This window comes from Parasteatoda tepidariorum, chromosome 4 (assembly GCF_982258835.1).
Source record: "Parasteatoda tepidariorum strain Cologne lab strain chromosome 4, Ptep-v5.0, whole genome shotgun sequence".
Lineage (NCBI taxonomy): Eukaryota > Metazoa > Arthropoda > Arachnida > Araneae > Theridiidae > Parasteatoda > Parasteatoda tepidariorum.
Genome location: NC_141758.1, coordinates 40,470,652 through 40,486,038, shown reverse-complemented (window position 1 = coordinate 40,486,038; position 15,387 = coordinate 40,470,652). Strand labels below are relative to the sequence as shown.

Genomic DNA, 15,387 nt, shown 5'->3' with positions numbered 1-15,387 from the left:
ACAACTTAGCAGAATAATTTGCAAGCTACTTACTTTTCTTTTTTTTAAAAAAAATCATATTTAATTTGTAATATAAAAATGAGTGAAAACAAAAAAAGAAGTTATAATAAAATGAATAGCTTGGATCAGTCGCACTAGACTGATCCAAGCCTTAAATTTATTCAATACAAAACTTAAATATTAATAAGAATTTTGATTATTAAGACTAGTTATTTTAATACTTACTATAAAACTGATCATGGAAAGCAAATTATGCTACTTAGTAAAATATATTTATAGATCACAAAATACTAAACTATATTTTAGACAAAAATATTGAACAATAAAAAACAAGTGAAACTTAAAAAGCTTTATAAAAATGTGAATAAATATAATCATTATTTTATTTTTCAAAATGCCCACAACTGTAATAATACTTTTTTCCTGAGTTTATAAAATTTCAACAAGAGAAAACTACAGATTTTATCTAAAACATTAAAAAAAAAAATGAAGTGAGAAGATTTTTTCTGCTTGCTAGATTACTTAATTAAAAAATAATAATAAAATATTACTATTTAAAAAAATGATAAGTTTTATTTCAATTTTGAAAATTAAATATATTTTATATAAAGTAGGCTTTTTCAATGTGAACTAGGTAAATTTGAAATATTGAGCAATTGAAACTAACATAACAGAATATTAAGTTTCAAAATCAATGATGCATACATTATCCAAATTAAAGACAGTAAACAAGATAAAAAGATAGATTTTTAAAAGACTGCAAATCTTAAGAAAAATTAAATTTAAACTTAAAAGAACAAAGATAGAATATGATAATCCTCAACGAACATATTTTGCTGAACTGATAATTAGATTCCTTTACCCTACTGGCTTATGCAAATAAGCCATTGCAGCTGCTTACGTAGTACTATACAAATAAGTCATTTTACCTTCTTCAATATCTTTTTATTTTCTCTTGGATGCCATGTGAAGAAAAAATAAAATTGACAAGAACTTTGTAAGTAGTTTGGGTTCAAATTTACAAGGCTACGGAGATGAAAATTGGTAGTCGTAAACTCTAAAATTGGGTCGGCTGTTCAATGACAGTCATAAATAAAATAGATTGAGAAAAAAAATAGTCTTTTGCAACTTCATTCTCTAATCAAACACAAAGTTAAAAACATAAATCTTTAGGTAAAATAGGATAGCATCATTCTAACATTAAAAATATAATTCAAATATCCAATATAAAATTTTTAATAAAAAAAGAAAATATAAAATACAATTAAAGGTCTGGTTTCTTAGGAAACGTAGATTGTCGGCTTCAGCTTGAAACGAACCTTTACCTCTGATTGGTCAATTTATGAGTTTGACAGCATGCGTCATCGAACGCTCAGCTTGAACGACAACTGCCGTCCAAATCAACTGCAGTTGGATTACAACGTGACGTTAATAACAGAAGCAATGGCGGACAACAGCCAACAACAGAGCATTGAAATCAGCCAAGATTTTAATTTTAACATTAAACATAGCCTCTTTTCCCTCTTCTTCTTCATTTAGCTAAGCTATAATGTGTTTTTTCTGGGACAAAGTTATTATTTGTTCTTTAAAGCACTGGTCGACAATCACAAAATCAATACAAGTTAAAAATAAATATTTGTTTACGTTATTAACACATGCGCAATGCAAGATAATGTTTGTGTTGAACCGACTGCTCACGCTGAGCTAACAAAACGGTACTTTTATGACGTCAAAATTATATCAACTTAACGCTAACGCCCAGTTAAGACACTTCTCCTAAGAAACCTGGCCTTAAAAGGTATAAGAGTAATAAAAATAAAATTAAAAGCATAAAAATAAAAAATTATAATAAAGTACACAATCAATTACAAGAAGCATAATTACCTTCAGATTTACTTTTGATCCTCCTGTAAAGAAAATATCCGATAATAGTGGCAGCAACAAGAATGTATACCAATAACATGATAGCCTGCATTAGATCCAAGCCCAGTATTTTTGTACCAGGCCCGTCAGGACCAGGAGGTGGCTCGGGATCACACGGACAGTCTACACAAGAACAGGCAACCCCACCAGCTTTTGCTGGCATTGAGCAAGGAATAATAGTTTCATTCATGGGATAAAAAGTCTGATTTCCCACTATCACTTTGTCAGTCTCTACAAATTTGAAATTTATCTGATAGGGAGATGGATCATGTCCTCCCATATATTCTAGCCAATAATGAGGAGTGCAGTCATCAGCATGCGAGCCACATGTGATGGTAATGGCTTTCTGTGTCACAAATGAGAGCTGCACATTCTTACAGGAGTTGAAGAGCCCGTCTGTGAAACTTTCAGTAATGTAGTAATCCAGTGCATCAACTGACAGTTTTTTTCCATCGGTAGTGTAATTTGTTACCTAAAAAAAAGATTACTTTGGAACATGCAAAAACTTTATAGATAAAATAAGAAAAACTATGTAGGAAAGTGTCGGGTACCCCCGCCCACTGTCAATTTCATATGTATAGAATATTCTTTTCAAGTCAATGGGCCATCGGACATTAATTGTTATATTAAAAAAAGATTATTTTCAAAGTTTCAAGAGTTTATGCAGCTGGTAACATGGTAAACAATAGTTTTGAAAATATGTAGTCATGAAATTAAGAAAAATCGGTTGAATTTTGTGATAAAAATGATAAATGAGGTTTATCTGTTGTCAATACATTGATCATTTTCATTTACACCTGAAAAAACAGTCAAAAAACATAATTTTTGTAACTGGCCGGGGCTACCCGACACATTTTGAAAAGAGCTGAAAAACATGCTTTTTTAAATTTCTATTTTTTTAAGTTAAATTATTCTTTTTTTGGTTTATTCTTTTTGCATTATTTAATTAGATGATAAAACAAAAGAAACATACAAAAATATTGATTATTACTCAATATTATACAGAAATATAAGCAATACTCCTTAAGTGGGCGGGGCTACCCGACTCTCCCCTAATACACAAAAAATAGATACTTTCTAAACATTCCAGGAATTTGCTAAATTTTTCTGCTATGTTCTTATGCATTTACTGTATCTTTGCTGATGCACTACTTATGCTCTACTTTATATATCTATTTTTCGGTTAAGGAAAACCTTAACTTTAAAGTTATGAAGAAGCTAGAACTAAATACTAAGATGCTTAAATTTTTAAAAAAAGCAGGTAAAATAAATATTTAAGTATATTTTTTAGGCATTATCTAAATTTTATTGATACATTGCTTTTAAAAGTCTTGTAAATAAAATTTAAAAATAAAAGAATTTTAGCATAGGTAAAGCATTGCTCATACCCCTAGTCAGCAAAAAAAAAAAAAAAAAAAAAAAAAAAAAAATAACAAATAACAACTGGGAACAAAAAAGGAAAAATTATTTCATAGATTATGTTAGATCAAAAATGAGACAAAATTTCATAGATTATGATAGATATTATATTGTATAAAAAAAGAGACAAAAAATGTTTCTAATGGCTCGTATCTGCATTGCAACCATGCATATAATTTGAAGGAAAAAAAATTTAAATCTAATGATAAACCAATTATAACATTCTGTTCAATTACTTAAAGCAATCCTTTATTTAAATTTATAAAGGGCAGAAAATTAAAATGATATAAAGCAAAGAATTTCACCACTATTGATAGTAATTTTAATCAATTATGTATTTTTAAGACATAATAGCATTGAAACAGCATAACTAATGTAAAGTTATAAATTTGTATAAGAACATTTTTTCAAGCATTAGCCTAATATGAAAAGATTTTACAATTAAAAATATGCTTCATTGCTATTTTTGTAAACCAAGACAGTTTAAAAATTTTTGTGAGTGTGTGTAAACTATACGAATTAGAAATTTCAACATCATGACATGCTTACACATTTCAAGTGCTATTTCTTTCATAAAATCCTTTTTGAAACAAAAATTAAAAACATTAAAATATATATTACAAAAAACATAACTGAAGAAAAGGCATTAAAGGAAAACCAGTAAGTAGTAAATTCTTTAACTAAAATGCAAGTTTTATAAAATATTCAAACTTTTTACCTGCATGAATTTGCTTTGAGTTGGTGAGCACGCAAGATTGCAAAATATTTGGGCTAAATTGTGAAAACAAGATTGGCATCTTTGAAAGAAGTTTGCTAAAGCACTAAACGATTCCTGAAAAGCTTGAACTTGATCAGCATCACAGCAAACTTCAAAATTTGGTCCTGAAAAAAAATTACTTTTTTTAATAAGCATTAACTTTTTAAAGCTATTAAAATTAAAAATTTTCTTAAGTATTTTGAAGTAACTTTTCAAAGTTTCAGCCAAATATTATGACAATAAAGAATATTAGTAGAATTAATTCTCTCCTCTGAACATCATAAAAATGTTACTTAAAATGACAATAAATAAATATATGTCATCAAAAAAATAAGTACCACTTGTAAAAAAAAACAATCTAAAAAGAAAGCATTAATTTTAATTCTTGTATCTTAGACCAAGTAGTATTTTCTGATGGATTACAAAAGACTTTTTTTATTTAAAATTAAAATTATCAATAATTAAAATACTAAAAATAATTTTAATTTAAGAAATATCAATAATTATTAAAATTAATAACACAGTTTTTATTAATTTAAAAAAAAAAAGGATTGTTTAAATAGGAAAAATAAACAGCATTTACTTTCAAAATTTTTTCTTTATAATTGTTTGAACATTTCATTTAACTCATATGTAGGCATAAATTTTATTTTGAATAACTATAAAATATAATAGTAACAACAACGATACACTATAATACATAGTAACCATCAAGCTTGGCAAAAAATACGATTTTTTTTTTTTAAATTAAAAAACCAGATTAAATATTAGTATTTAAAATTAATAATATAGCTAAAACATTTATTATTTTTAACCAAAATGTTTCATAGATTATTATTTAATTATTACAATCTAATCACTGAAAAAATAAAATCATAGTTATTTTTGCTCAAGCTAAAACATCCTAAAATTTTAAAGACAAAATGCAATTCAGTTAAATATCCAATGAAGAGTAAATTAGTTTCAATCAGAATATATTAAAGAAAAAAATTCTTTTAAGTTTCTCTGGACAGAACAAGTTTTTTTTTTTCAGTATTGATATACAATAACTATGAGTTTATTACGTTTTACTATCACTTGTATTCAAATAAACAAAAAAGTAAATAGGTATAACTAAAATATATTTATTACCAGCAAATAATTTTACATAGAGCTAATAGGAAAATATAATTTAACAATATCAAGCCACCTTTTTCTCTAATTTTATTTATTTATTAATCTAGTTTGAAATATAATAATTTACATACATTTTCTTTTCATTATATTTTTTTTTTGGATAAAACCTTCATTATTAATGAAATCAGATTTTTTTTACAAGAAATCACATCCGAAAGAAAATATTTATAAATAATTATAGATAAAAGTATTTTACTTAAGATTTATTGTAAAATATCAATTGGCTTAAGTTAATTTCTTTTTTAAAATATCATAGTTGATTTAAATCAATGATTTTCTAAAAAGAATCAAGTAATCATGCCACTGGTAAGCATACAACTGTATGATTAAAAATAATGAATGCATAGAAACTCTTCATATTTATGAATGAAACAAGTGTTTATAATAGCAAATTACAAAATTTAAAAAACAGAAAATATATAGATATGTATCACCCTAAATAACTTTTATTTTAATGATCATACTAGGTGCACTAAAAGACCAATTTTAATGGTTCCAAAAATTGACCCTTGACTTAAAACTTTTCAGAAGATTAAAACTCATTCATCTAAATTCGATTATCACGATCATAAAACTTGCTCTATTTCCAAGTAAAAAATAACTTTTATAAATAGTATTAATTATTTATCTTAATAATTGATAACTTATCAAATTGTAAGGTATACAAAATTAAATTTTATTCAAGTTTAAAGTATGTTATTAGATATTTTAAATGATAAAATTGGACGAAATTGGCCGCATAGTTTCTGAGAGATGAAATTTCAGAAACATTTCTAAATTTTCATTTCGCATGAAATATTTGATCAATTACATTGAACTCTGATTATTATTATTTTCTAACTAAAAATTACTAAATAAAATGATATAAAAATTCGTATACCTTAAAGTTCAAAACTATTTTGACAATTAATAAATTCAATAATAAAAAATATTTTTACACAAAAATGCCATTGTACAAAATAGTTTAATAATTGAAGCCAAAATTTTTTGATTGGCTTAAATAGTTCCTCAAATATAGTGAAATACGCAAAAAGTAACGGCTTAAACTTTCGCCCGCTCTCCAGTCCGACTCGGAATCACCAGATTTCGGCTACAGAGATCAATATATATAGATCTCCCCCCCTCCCCCCTTCTATATATTTTGATGATCAAAAATCTAAATCCCTCAAAAAACGGGCATGGGAAAGAACGTTTTTGTGTCTGATTCCGTAGCATAAAATATCGTTGGCATTAAAAAACTGACTAAACTAAAATAAAGAAATCTAAAAAATAAATAAATATGGAAAAAAATTAACGGTTTTAATGTTACGTTAAAAAAATTGTTAAAAAAAAAAAAAAAAAAACATTTAGTATGAAAGGTACAATTTTATTAAAGAAAAAAGAAAGAAAAGAAAGAAAAAAATTATTTTCATGTCAAATTTCTTTAGTTTTTGAAGTATTAAAGTTTAATAAAATAAAAAAATATTAATAAAACCACCATTTGATCCCTTTTTTATTATTATTCCTACATATAAATTTGCAAACATCCTAAACGCTTGGTAATAAAGTGTTGATTCATCGGCCGATAAAATCTTGACGTGAAAAATTTCTGAATATCTACAGCTTATCGAAACAAAAAAGGTCATAAAAGTTTACGTCTTTATTCTGATTCAATAAATAAATCACTAAATAATGACTTGGATTTCAGAAGTTTCGAGAATTGAAACACCTACCACTCTTAAATTTTTGTTTTTCGATGTCTACACTGCATTTATTTTTAAGCTAAGTTAGAGTAACTAAGTACGAGTAATATTTACTACATAAATGTTCTGTTTCATTCATTTTGTTACAAAAAGCTTTCGTTACAACGGTTTCTTTTCCTTTTTTTTTTTAATTACAACAATATGAATACGTAAAACGACTAGTAAAGCCCTATTGTGATTCGTCGTTTATATTCAATAAAAAAAACATTCATTTGATAATAAATGCATAAGATTAAATTTTATTCAGCAAAATAAAAAATATATATTTTTTAATTTTTATAACATAAAATGTTTTTTAATATATAATATATAATTTAATGTCAATATTTTTAATATATGACGTTGGTTAATTGTAAAATTCAGCACTTTAGCAAACACCCATCGACATTTTGTAATGCGCCATGCTGATTGGAAGTCACCAGTATTTTTTAGTCAGCCTGAAACTTTTTAAGCTTATTACAGTGTACCAATATATTATTAGGCTAATTATATAATATTCCATACATTGTTTAACAAGCCTGATTTACTGCAGGTAGTTTGCAATAAGCCCAGAGTTGGAAAAGCGTACCTAGGATAACCATATCTCTGGGGGTACTGATCCAGGAGTTTCCTTGTCTTCTGGATTGGTTCAAAATTACAAGGCTGTGGAGTTGAGCAAGTCGTAAACCCGAAATTGGGTCGGCAGTTCAACGACGGTTACAAAATAAAATGAAAAGTAAATAGCCTTATTAAGGGTTTTAGCAGTAAGTCTGAAGAATACTTCACACATTTCTTAATTAGCCGAAAGGCACATGGCTAATTGTATTGAACCAAAAAAATAATAATAATAATAAAATAGCATACTAATTAGAGCAAAATTTTTCTCATTACCTTACGATATACATATTTAAACATGCTCGCGAATTTCGATAAGAACCGGAATTTTTTATTAGATTATAACATAAATAAACAGTGCGATGAGAAAGATAAATAAAAACGATTCTGGACTTCTTTTTCTACATTTCTCTTAAAGCAAATAGTTATATCAACAAGCTCACACCCCCAAATCTTAAAGAACATTAAGATTTCTCATAATTTATAATAAACCGTAATTGAATAATTTAAATTACAATGTGCAATATATCAGGAGAAAAGAGCAAATTTATTTTTAAAAAATTCCCATACGTTCTTATAACCTGCGTACTCCCAGAATAAATACAAATTTCGACATTAAAATAACGTAATTAAAATATAAAACTGATTTTAAACAAAATTCTTAAATTATTCGCTTTTTGGTACATCTTGTATACACACCGTCAGATACAGATAAAACCCTGCAAAATTCCGATCAAAACCACTAAATCATTATTAATAAATTTGATGCAATTTTGATTCAAAATTATGCGATTCAATTAATAGTCTTCATAAGATTGCCTAGGAAACTCCACTAGGCAGAGTTTGCTAAATATAGTACTTACCAACATTTAAATTTGGACAAAGATCTTTTAAGTAACTAACTGAAGAATTGTCTGTCAGTGGTTTAGGAGGTCCGTTATAAACACAGGTCTTGGCTAAAGTAGTAACATTATCTATCTCACATTGTCCTCTCATTACACAGTGTCCATCACCATTCTATAATTATTAAAAAAAAAAAAAGAAACACGAAGGAAAGAAGAAAATTACTTTTAAAATGTTTAAATTAAAGAAAAATTCGCACAACGATTAATAATTCATACTTACAACAGTCACAAATAACACCGATATCAAAACGTTAATAATTCCAAGCAAAGTGAACATTTTCGCTACAAGTATAAAAAATAAGTTTAATTAGACATATATACAATATTCGATTAGTGTTTTGTGATAAGGTAACAAATTTCAAGCAATCAAATATAAAACAAAAACATCTCAGTCTATAAAAGTTATTTTTTTAGTAAATAAACTTGAGTGTCACTTATACAATTTTGCAATATAAGCAATATTTTCTAATGGAGAAGAAATGAGTTTCTGGCGAAAAATGCCAAGATTGCCATGTAAGTAATATGTTTCGGTGTATTGTGCTGTAACCAATTAGAAGTTCCGGAAACTTGTAAAATACATATCTGAAAATAATTCTAAGGAACAGTGCGTCTTTTGGAAAAAGTGTGACCTAATACTCTCTAAGCTCTTTAACTGTTAACTGTTAATTCATACTCACAACAGTCACAAATGACACCAATATCAAAACATTGATAATTCCAAGTAAAGTTAACATTTTCGATACAGTGTAAAAAAAAGTAATTAATTATACATAAATACAATATTGAATGAGTGTTTCTTGATAACGTAGCAAATTTTAAGTAAGCAATTAGTAAAAAAATACCCAAATCTACAAAAGTTATTTTTCCTGTAAATAAACTTGAATGTAACTTAAGCAGATTTGCAATATAATTATAAGCATCATTTTCAAATTGAGCAGAAACAAATTTCTGGTGAAAACACCATGGCTGCCATGCAGGCTATATGTTTCTGTGTATTGTGGTGTTATCAGGAAGTTCCGGGAACTTGTAAAGTACGTATCTGAAAACAATACTAAAGAATAACTAGATATAAATATGCGCTTTTTTGAAAAAGTTTTACTTCATACTCTCCAAGATCTCCAACTGTTTAACTGGCACCATAACTGTTTAAGGTGCAACAAATATATATATATATATATATATATATATATATATATATATATATATATATATATATATATATATATTTATTTATTTATTTATTTGTGAGAAGTTTAAGCTTTTTTAATACTTAGTATCCATATCATATTCACAAAAATTATTTAAAAAAAAAAATTTTAAAAATCTAAAAAGAAACTAACGTCCTATCATTACAATTGTAATTTAAGCAAAACTTCTTTAATTATGCTACAATATTTTAAAGACACGATATTATTATTAGTAGTATTTATTTACATATTTTATTTCATTTTGCAGCCTCAAATTAAATTTCTGAATATTCCTCTCTTTTCATTTTGCGTTGGAAAACTAGGTTATTTTCTCTTTTAATGTTCAACAAGTCCGACAAAATGACGAAATCGGAATTTTGCATAAATAAATTAAATATATTACAGCTTTATAAATAAATCTTATTTCTTTTTAAATTGACTCCTGATTAACCATCTTATTTAATACAAGTAAAAAAAATGAGTTTCTGTAAAAATTAGAAGAAAATCTTTTAATAGAAATTAATAATTAAATGTCAAAAGAACACTTGATTATGGGATACTATGTTGAAAGCTTCTTTAAGGAAAAAAAAAAAAAAAGTAAACTAAAACCTTAGCTTTAATACAATTTCAAATATTAATGAAACATATTTATAAATAAATAAGCAAGTGGAAAACACGTTTACAAATAAATAAGTTAAATAAATCAAATTCTTACTTGTTTGAGTGATGCGATGACAAAAATATAATAAATTAAAAATTGAAACTTTATTTACAAAATGAATTACATTGTCATCCGCGGAGGGGTGATTTGAAAAGAATGAGTCCTGTGACTTGTATTTGTGATGCAATTAAAAAAAAAAACAGATAAAAGATAGCAAGATATCTTATTTGCTTTGCCTATCAGCTACATGTCACGCGTAACCTTGTTTTGACATTCAAACAAAATATTTTAACTTCAAAAAACGTGACAAATATTATACCATATATCAGGGTAAGCATAAAACAAAAAATTTTTAACTCGTAAAAAAAAAAAAATTTAAAAAAAAAAAAATTTAAAAAAAAAAAAGAAAAAAAGATATAAAAACAATATTAATTAAAAAAACATATAGATTCTAATAAAAGGATAATTTAATAAAAGATATAGATTCTAATAAAAGGATAATTTAATAAAAGATATAGATTTTAATAAAATGATAATTTAATAAAAGATATAGATTCTAATAAAATATTTTTTTTTAAAAAAAAGATATTAAGTAAAATCGCCTAGCAGGCTTATAAAATAAGACTTCTTCATAAATCCAATGTTATGTCAGCGATTTTATTAAACTTCTTAAAACACACACACACAGGAAATTTTGAAAATTTAAAAAAAAAAACTGATATTAAAAGGAATTATAAATAATTTATCTTATGATTCATAAATTCAAAAAAGTTTAATTAGTTAAGGTTGAAAAGCAGATTTCCCCGTTATTAGAACGTTTTTTTAATATAATTAAACGCTCAAATGTGTTAAGTGAAGACTGTAGCTTATCACTTCACACATTTGAACGCTTTTGAGGCTATGATTTATTGAACTATGCATACACTTATCTACATAAATAATTCGAACTCTAATCGACCGTAAATAATTTGTAATTAACCTTTATTTACTAATAACATTAATACTTTTCCAATATTCGGTAAAAAAAAAAAAATCAAAAATAGGAGTCGAAGTTGAGCTCTCCAAAAAGTCCGGAGTCGAACATTTCAACTATCGATTCCACAGCTCTGCTTTTAATACAATGATTGTATTTTTACATATTATGTTAAAAGAAATTTCATGAACAAGCTTTTTATACAAGTTTAATTTCACAAGAACAACATCAACTTCAAATGAGAAGGAAACGTATTTTTACAGATTTTATGATTTCGTTCCGATTCCTCGCGATATTTAAAATAATAATCTTTTTCTTTTTCATACGAAATTGGTTAATTCGAAAATCCTTACCTTCAATGTAAATTTGCCACGTCACGAAACTTAAAAAGTTAAGACACCAAAGCTCTTTTTCCTTATAAGTACGTAAATGAAAATGTAGCGCGCATCGAGCTATAGTCAATAGCCATTAAACAAAGTTTATGGATCCTTCGCGGAATTTTTTCTCATTTATAGCAGCTTTTCAATTAATTGGGAGACGATAAAGTATTTTAAAACAATCAGCAGCTTCTTTTTTATTAATATATTTTAAAAATACTTTATTTTATTTTTTAAAAAAAAATAAGAAAAATAAAAACAATAAAAATGACATTTTTAATAAAAACTGCAATCACTTTTTAAAATATAAACTTTTATATAAGTGCAAGTACCTTATATCTTAAAGTATAAACTCCACTGCAGTTTAAAGTATAAGTCTACATCTACAAACAGATATCCGAAAAATCGAAAATTTTGCAATTTAAATACGTACTTTAGATAATTTATAGAAGATTTTATTAAACAATGATAAAAAGCAGTATCTTCTTCCCCAATTCCCACCAAACTAATTTCAACAAAATCCAACGGGTCAGATCGTACAACTTTTTACCACCTACTCTAAAGAGAGTACTTAAACAATTTTTCAGAGTTTTTTTTTTTTTTTTTTTTTTTTTTTTGTCAAGTTTTTGACACTTTCGTCAGCTTCAAGTCGTCAATGGGGATCGAACCTCACTTCTTCATAATGACAATTTAGTGCTTTAACCACTGAACCATTGTTGGCTTACAGTTTAAAGGGCAGCTTTAAATTTGTAAATTACTAATGACTGCCTATTAATTAAGTTATCGAATAAGAAATTGTAACGTAATTTCTTAAAATAAATACTGTCGATAGATTAAATAAGAACTTTCGATAGCTTCTGATTCGTAACCTTTAAAATATGGTACTCGAGCTAGGCGAAAATTTGGCTACATAGTTTATACAGGGAACGGTCGAAAGCTAAATGTAATCCTTTTCTTTTTTGCTGGATTATTTGAATAAAACCAAACATCACCATCATCATAGTTGGCCAGACAGCCCAATGAGAGCCAATGCCTTCCTCTGAAGATTTCTCCATGACGACTTCCGATTTATCTTTGATCTCCAATTCTTTTCATTAATTGCTAGAAAATCAGACTCCACTGAGTCAGCCCATCTCAACCGCGGCCTTCCCCACTTTCTTTTTCCAGTGGGTCTAAAAAGCAGTGAATATAACCCATGTTTTTTTTTTTTTTCTTTTTAAGTTTTAAGTTGTTTACTTTCTTTAAATTCATATTTTTCAAATATTAAAGTTTCGAAATTTTTTTTCTCTCGCCAAAATTTTATTATTTTGTGAATAAAATAAGTAGTTAGAGCAATTAAATAAGTGAATATTTTAAAGCTATAAATCAAACCAGCTTCTCTAAACAAAGAACACATTTTTATTATCTGTTTTACTGAATGTTCTCCGATTTAACTGTTCTGTTAGACATTTATTCAGGTAAAATGATCTTTTTATGGAGAAAAGATATTCAGCAGTTACTCTGGACAAATACATCTCATAGTTAAGAATAAAAAATAATATTTAAGTTTAAAATGATTTCATCAAGAGACTTGGATTGAATGTAGATTTTAGTCGCACAACAGTTGAAAATAGTGACTCCACTGCACTAAAGGCAAGGCTATGATGAAATTTATGATCTTACGCACTAAAGGTAATTAAAATTAAAATGTGCTTATGTGTGACGCAAAAATAAAAACTAATGTCTAAAAGGGAAAAAAGTACCGGAGCAGTTGAGCGGTAGAAACAGGAACCCGTATTTATCTGACAAAGATAAATCTTCTGATAAAATGAAAAACGGAAGTTTACCCTGATAAAATGAAAAACGGTAGTTTACCAAATGGTGCTATAAAATCAATCTCACAAAATACAAAAAAAAGAAGAAGAAAAGGAAGGAAAAAAAAAACAGATCTTGGCACAAGAATTTACCAGGGAAAAAAAATTGAGAACTTTAGGATGTAATTTACATCTTTATTACACAGAAAACTTAAAATAACAGTTATGCGTTGAGTTACATACAATAAAATACAATTGAAAAATTTAATTAAAGGAATCAACTAAAATTAAAAATAAATAAATATAAAATTTTGGGAAAAGATCTTTATTTTCGCTTATTTATTAATGCAAATAAATAAGCCAAATAACTCAACAAAGTAATTTCGCTTATTTAACGTACGTCAAATAACTCAACATTAACTCAAAAATCACCAACTCAGCAAGTCTTTGAGTTGGTGATTTTTGCGTTGTAATAGTATTTAGTAATACAACGTATTTAGTGATAATAGTATTTAGTAAGTACACAATAAGAGTATTTAAAAAAGCTACAAAAAAAGCACGCTATGCAAAACATTAAGTATATTTAAAATAAAACGTTAACACGTGAAACTTAAAAGATTTGTATGTGCGTCATTATCAAAATTAAAAGAAAGCGACCTTGCAATGAAAGAGTGAGTAAGAATAACGATGGGGTGATGTCACAGACTCCCCCTCTTTCCTTTATAAGAATATCCAAAAGACATGCTTTTATAAATTAAATTATTTCAAACGAATTTTGGAGATAATTCGAAAAAAATAAACAACATTTATTCCTCTGTATGGACGTAATGTTAAATTTAGTTAATTTTAAAGCAAAATCAAATTCTATCAGAATTAAATAAATGAAAATAATTAATCTTATTTATGTTTTATAGAAACAGAAACTACTTAAAATCTCAATTCGGTTTATTCTGAGAAATCTTGCTCAATTTTTATTTTAAATAAAAAGTTATTCTTTGGTTAATCTACCTTTGGTTCACTTCTTCCTATTTCCTCTAGGTTTTTAGTTTCGTTTTGCGTTCCTGATAGCCATAAATTTTTTTCTGAAAAAAACCCGAACGCTCTTTTTTTGCTTTAAGATGCGTAAAATTATAACATAGTTTTTCATTAAAAATATGAAAGTAAACTAAGTTTTCCTTAGCATGGTAGTTTTTATTATTTTTTTTTTCTACTAGCAGTACTTCAATAAAGCTGAAATAAAAAAACTCCAATAAAAGCTTTAAAAAATGATATTTAAATAGTAATTAGTAGGAGGACAAATTATATACATTAGTATAATACGAATAACATTAAAAAAAAAAATAGGCTTCTAGTGTTGTGACGTGATAAATTCGTCTCTCCAAAGGGGAAATTAAACCGCGGGAAGAACTAACTTAAATTTTCCTTTTATATTGTCAAATCTCCTAAAATCGGTATATCTTTTCTTTTTTTTTTAAATTTGTTTTACGTTTACTTGGTAAAAAAACTATGTTGGTAAAAAAACGGTTAATTTTTTGGATTGATTTTTGAGAAAAATAAGTAAATAAACATCAGCCAAAAAAAAATATATAAAATTTCGTAATCATAATGAAGAAAAGCTTTAATAAACTTTCCTTAATCGCTGCAGTTTATGAAAAAACAGAAATTTTTTTTCTTCCGTTCCAACATTTAAAGGTAAAATTCTATGAAACAGCGTAATTCTGCGAGATTTACGTAACAATGAAATGAATTGTTTCGCATGTTATCTCAAGTGATAAAGATATATTGGAAATGTAGTCATAAATTGGTCTAATCTTGCCAATTACACATTACAAAGGAAGCTAGAAAAGAATTCAGTTTAATGATGACGTATTAAAAATCGC

The 15,387-nt window shown here is 26.4% G+C and overlaps 1 protein-coding gene across 3 annotated transcripts in view; it reads right to left on the bottom strand.

The window, feature by feature from the left end:
- LOC107437620 (NPC intracellular cholesterol transporter 1) overlaps window positions 1-15,387 on the bottom strand; it is a 60,188-nt gene that overhangs the window by 38,595 nt on the left and 6,206 nt on the right. Inside the window, exons 1-5 of one of the 3 annotated variants that reach the window (XM_043049372.3) lie at window positions 11,691-11,768; window positions 8,737-8,798; window positions 8,475-8,628; window positions 4,061-4,224; window positions 1,885-2,395 (exon numbers count right to left, since the gene is read on the bottom strand). In XM_043049372.3, the coding sequence (XP_042905306.1) occupies window positions 1,885-2,395; window positions 4,061-4,224; window positions 8,475-8,628; window positions 8,737-8,793 (886 nt within the window). In that variant the 5' untranslated portion in view covers window positions 8,794-8,798; window positions 11,691-11,768. Of the gene's footprint in view, window positions 1-1,884; window positions 2,396-4,060; window positions 4,225-8,474; window positions 8,629-8,736; window positions 8,799-10,418; window positions 10,520-11,690; window positions 11,769-15,387 lie in introns of those variants that run through there. The other 2 variants (XM_016049692.4, XM_016049703.4) reach the window with 2 other exon arrangements.